Below are 5,544 nucleotides of genomic sequence, written 5' to 3' on the forward strand. Positions count from 1 at the left end.
TAGATTTTCTTTCTTTTCTTTTTTTTTTTTTTTTTGGTTTTTCGAGACAGGGTTTCTCTGTGGTTTTGGAGCCTGTCCCGGAACTAGCTCTTGTAGACCAGGCTGGCCTCAAACTCCCAGAGATCCGCCTGCCTCTGCCTGCTGGGATTAAAGGCGTGCGCCACCACCGCCCGGCCTTTCTGTAGTTTTTAAGAAGTTTGTTTAGTAAAGGAAATCAGGCAGTGCCTGGGGCAGGCACCCTATAGGGTCTGGGCCATTTCACCCCACTGTGTCCTCAAGGTAGAGTTGGCACCTCGGCTTAGCAAAAGCTCTATGGTTGTTCTGTGGTCACACTCCACAGCAAGGTGCAGAGGAGTCTTGCGGAGCCACCCGGCAGCGTTGACCTGCGCACCCCTGTCCAGGAGATGACTGACAACTTCTACGTGGCCTCTTCGGGCAGCGTAGTGCAGGGGCGTGAGACCCAGCGAGTCCTGAGAATCCACCTCGATGCCCTTGGCCACCAGCAGCTGTATAACAGGTAGATGTCCGCCAGCGGCAGCCCTGTGGAGTGCGGAGCAGTTGTTCCTGTCGCTGATACGTGGGTCTGCCCCATGATCCAGCAGAACCGCCACATCCTGGAAAAGGAAAGGAAGAAGAGAGAAAGAGCCCATCACCCTGGTTCAGTGGGCCTGGTGTTTGCCTGGCCCAAATCCCTACAGCCTCTTTTTTCTTTTAGGAGTGAATGGATGAAATCTGAGACACCTTCAGATTCTTGGATCAAATTCAACGCTGTGCAAAGGCTGTTACCCCTGGTGCTCCCTGCGCCCCACTGCTCTTGAGCTTCAGCCAAATACTTAAATAAATGATTGTTGCCAGGCATGGTGGCCCACACTAATCCCAGCACCCAGGAGTCAGAGGCTGGAGGATCTATGTGAGTGCAAGATCAAGTAGGTCTACATAGAGAGCTTCAGGCCAGCTAAGGCGACATAGCAAATTGCTGTTTCAGGAAAACTTAAGTATTCACCCAATTCATTGCTATGGGCCACCAGAACAAAGTGGGGTTGGCAGGTGTGGGAGACCATTCAGTAGGGAAGTTTTTTTTTTATTTTTTTATTTTTTGGTTTTTCGAGACAGGGTTTCTCTGTAGCTTTGGTGCCTGTCCCGGAACTAGCTCTTGTAGACCAGGCTGGCCTCGAACTCCCAGAGATCCTCCTGCCTCTGCCTCCCGAGTGCTGGGATTAAAGGCGTGTGCCACCACCGCCTGGCTCAGTAGGGAAGTTTTATAAAGAGGGTCCAACTGGGAGCCTGCTCACCTCCCAACCCCTCCACCCTGCCCACCAGTGCTTCAGCATCTTTCTGCCTTGTTCCTCCCCTCTCTCAGAGCTTATGGGAGTAAGTGTAGAGAACCAAGCCCTTGGGTTTCCGGCACAGTCACTGCAGGTGAAGGCTGGACCTACTTGGTGGTGGCCTAGGCCAGCTGCCAGGCCAAGTGCAGTGACTCCTGTGCTGTCCAGGGCATCCACCTTTGCCCCCAGTGCCAGGAGAAGCCGCAAGGTTGATGCACTTCCAGCTACCGCTGACACCAGCAGGGCGCTGTCCAGGTCTACGCTGCCTCCAACAGTCAACAGCTCTAGTATAGGCAGTCGCCCGCATGCCGCTGCCCAGTGTGTGGCGGTCCAACCTCTTAGGTCCTTCACAGCAGGGTCTGAACCTGGTGAGGCCAGAAGGCTTGTCACCAGTAGCGTGCGGCCCAGCACAGCTGCCCAGTGGAGGGGCGTGAGGCCCGTTTGAGAGCATGCCACCGCTGAGGCCCCACGCTGCACCAATAGTTCCACCACCTTTGAGTGCCCGTGCCAAGCAGCCTCGTGCAACGGTGTGCGCCCTGTGTGATCAACTGCGCCTGCCAGGGACCCACGCTGCAACAGTAGGCGTACAAGGGGCACGTGGCCTCGCATCACAGCCAGATGGAGCGGAGTCCGACCTGCTTGATCCCTGTGGGGTGTGAAATACGTGAGGGTGCTTCCTACCCGGTCAGCCCCAGTCGGAGAAAGTCTGGAGCTACTCACGCGACTTACCTCTCCTCCACACTGGCACCTTGCCTCAGCAGTTGTATCACCAGGCTGGGAGCACCCCGCCACACTGCCTGGAATAGAGTACTCCAGGCTTGGGAGGTAAGAGGTTTCTCTGTCTTATCTGCTGGAGCCGCCTCCCAAATCAGCTCCATCCACTGCAGTTCCTGCTCCAGCCTGCTGGAATCCATCTGGGAAGAGCATCCACCCTGAGGCCTCCTGCTGGTTCACTCTACCTGTCCCGTGTCACCACCTCACTAGGGGAGACTCAGATTCCTCTTAGTCTTCTGAAGGGCCTTGGCTCCCAATTACCTCCAGAGGAAACTGGCGCAGGAGCCTGAGGGTTCTCCCTATTATTTCTAGGCTAGCTTCAATCTGGTGACCCTCCTCAATTTTTTTTCTTGCAGGTTGAGAGGTGGGTGCTACTCCTGGGAGGCCAGTCAGGAGTGGGCAAAGATCTGTTGCTTTCTTATGGGCCATGCTGAGGTCACCTGACACTGTTTATTTAGTAATTTGAAGGGAGTCTCTGCCTGCCAGGGAGCAAGCAGCCTCTACCTGAGCACTCTTGTCCCCTAGCAGCCTACTAAAGCTCTTGGCCACACTCCCAGGAACAAAAGCCAGGACAGGTTGGGAAGGACAAGCAGGAACGTGCCTTGGATAGCAGCACCTCCTTCCTACCTTCCTCCAAGTAACACAAACTTTGATATGTTCTGACTTGCCCCCGCTCCCAGCCCCCCCCCCCCCCCGCACCCTGCGATCGACCTGCCCCTGCCCCATCCTGGGGCTGGAACCACCTCTCCTCCTAGCTTCAGACAGGGTTGGGGAGTGGACCCTGTAAGGTTCTACCTTCTTCCCAATAAGATGCTCGGAAAGAGAGGTTCACCACTGACATCTGAACAGTGGGGTTGGAAGCTCCTGGAGAACCAGTTAAGACAGGCTAGTGCAGGCCATGAGAGGGAAGAAATGTCAGCTAGCAAGGATATTTCTGGGACAGGGGATGCTAAAGACTTATGTCTAGAGGTGGAAAGGAGGCCCTGAAGGAACAAGGTTTCCATGTGGATACTTGACTCTGGGCCTGGGACAGAGACAGCAGGGTCCCAGTATGTATCTTACTACATAGCCTTAGCTAGTCTAGAACTCATTATGTACATCATAAAGATCCACCTGCCTCTGTCTCCCAAGCGCCTCTGAAGACACCTGCACTCATGTGAACATACCCACATATAAACACATGCACATAATCAAAAAAATATATCAGGAGCTAGAGAGATGGCTCAGCACTTAAGAACTTGCTGCTCTTATAGAGGACCAGGGTGAGATTCCCAGCAGCTACATGGTGGCTCACAACCCATTCGTAACTCCAGCTCCAGGGGATCTGACACCTCTTCTGTGAGCACCAGGCATGTACATGGTGCATATTCATCCATGGAACCAAAATACTCACACATATCAAATAAATAAGTCATTAAGATATTTAAAATAAAGTATCAGAGCCGGGGGGTGGTGGCACACACCTTTAATCCCAGCACTTGGGAGGCAGAGGCAGGTGGATCTCTGTGAGTTCGAGACCAGCCTTGTCTACAAGAGCTAGTTCCAGGACAGGCTCCAAAACCACAGAGAAACCCTGTCTCGAAAAACAAAATAAATAAATAAATAAATAAATAAATAAATAAAATAAAGTATTAGTCAGACATGATGATGCATACTTTTTGGTTGTTGTTTTCAATACAGAATTTCTCTGTATATCTCTGGCTGTCCTAGAACTTGCTCTGTAGATCAAGCTGGCCTCAGACTTAGGGATCCACCTGCCTCTGCTTCTCGAATGCTGGATTTAAAGGTGTAGGCCATTATGCCTAACTTTTTTTTAATCTCAGCACTCAGGAGGCAGAGGCAGGTGTATCTGTATGAGTTCAAGGCCATCCTGATCCACATATTGAGTTCTAGGCTAGCCAGCAAGGGCTATGCAGTGAGGTGAAGACTAAAATAAATAAACAAATATATTTGAGACAGGGTTTCTCTGTAGCTTTGGAGCCAGTCCTGGAGCTAGCTCTTATAGACCACGCTAGCCTCGAACTCACAGAGATCCACCTGCCTCTGTCTCCCGAGTGCTGAGATTAAAGGCGTGTGCCATCACCACCAGGCGAACAAATATATTTTTTTTTAAATTACAAGGGTGTGGGCACAGTAAGGAGATAATTTACAACACTTAAGATCTTTTGGATGTGTTTATTTTTCTTTATGGGTATGAACATTTTGCCGGAATGTATATATGTGTAGTACATGCATGCCTGGTGCCTACGGAAGTCAGAAGAGGGCACCAGACCCTCTAGAACTGTAGTTACAGTTGGCTTATGAGCCAACATGTGGACGCTGAGAATGGAACCTGGGTCCTCTGCAAGAGCAGCAAGTGCACTTAACCAATGAGCCAACTCTCCAGCCCCTGCAACACTGTTCAAAAATACTTTTATTTTTCTTATTTTAGTTGTATGCTTGTGAGTGTGTATGTGTGTACAAGTGTGCGTATAAATATATGAATATGTGGGTAGGAAATCAGAGGCATCAGAGCCTCACGGAGCTGGAGTTGTGAGCTGCCTAAAGTAGGCGCTGGGCACCAAACAGAGGTTGTTCTACGAGGACAATATGCGTCCTGAACATCTGAGCTATCGGCACCTTACAATACTCTTTACTCCAGATTCACTACCCAAACACACAAACAGCCACGGTCACATCTGGCTGTGCCAGGCATGCCAGTGAAAGCAAGCTCCCTTTCGTGGAGCATATCAAACGCCACCTGGAAAGCTGTCCAGGATCAGAAGATATTCCAAGGAAAGTTGGAACTGACAAAGCCCACTGGAAGAAATGGCACAGAAGGGGAAACATTAGCTCATTAAAGGTCAATCGCTTATGTAAATAGGGCTTAAATGCTGCCCGCTGTGTACTTCTAGTGCGAAGGCATTTTAGCAATATTGGGGGTTAATGGCTGGAGCTTTCAGTGGATTACATATTCTCATCATCTGAAAAGCCTGTTGTATGCTCCCACGATGGACTGGATTCAGTGCAGAGTAACTGGAGTGGCTGCTCATCAGGTAACAGCTATCTCCAGGTACTACAGTAAGCACTAACCTCTGAACCACTCCACAGCATGGAGTCACCTGGTGGCTTCACCTTTTTTTTTAATGATTTATTTGTTTTTATTTTATGTGCATTGTTGTTTTGCCTGTATGTATGTCTGTGTGAGGCTGGATGCCCTGGAACTGGAGTTACAGACAGCTGTGAGCTGCCATGTGAGTGCTGGGAATTGAACCCAGGTCTTCTGGAAGAGCAAGCCAGTGTTCTTAAGTACCGAGTCCTCTCTCCAACCCTATGGTGTTTTCATCTTTTTTTTTTTTTTTTTTTTTTTTTTTGGTTTTTCGAGACAGGGTTTCTCTGTGGTTTTGGAGCCTGTCCTGGAACTAGCTCTTGTAGACCAGGCTGGTCTCGAACTCACAGAGATCCG

General features: G+C 50.3%; 1 protein-coding gene across 1 annotated transcript; it reads right to left on the reverse strand.

Annotated features, from left to right (window-relative positions):
- Positions 1-147: 147 nt before the first annotated feature.
- On the reverse strand, positions 148-2,475 carry Ankrd65 (ankyrin repeat domain 65). Its single transcript, XM_057785150.1, has 3 exons — positions 2,055-2,475; positions 1,437-1,971; positions 148-614 (listed from the first exon to the last, which is right to left on the reverse strand). Exons 1-3 carry the CDS (start codon positions 2,237-2,239, stop codon positions 240-242), a joined length of 1,095 nt encoding a protein of 364 aa, XP_057641133.1. The 5' UTR covers positions 2,240-2,475; the 3' UTR covers positions 148-239.
- Between the last annotated feature and the right edge of the window lie 3,069 nt (positions 2,476-5,544).

Source organism: Chionomys nivalis, chromosome 11 (assembly GCF_950005125.1).
Source record: "Chionomys nivalis chromosome 11, mChiNiv1.1, whole genome shotgun sequence".
NCBI classification, from domain to species: Eukaryota; Metazoa; Chordata; class Mammalia; order Rodentia; family Cricetidae; genus Chionomys; species Chionomys nivalis.

Coding starts and splice junctions, on each gene's coding strand:
- Ankrd65 (XM_057785150.1), bottom strand. CDS start 2,239: ATGGATTCCAGCAGGCTGGAGCAGGAACTGCAGTGGATGGAGCTGATT. Junction 1,972..2,054: donor GGTGCCAGTGTGGAGGAGAG/GTAAGTCGCGTG, acceptor CACACCCCACAG/GGATCAAGCAGGTCGGACTC. Junction 615..1,436: donor CTGGCCTAGGCCACCACCAA/GTAGGTCCAGCC, acceptor TTCCTTTTCCAG/GATGTGGCGGTTCTGCTGGA.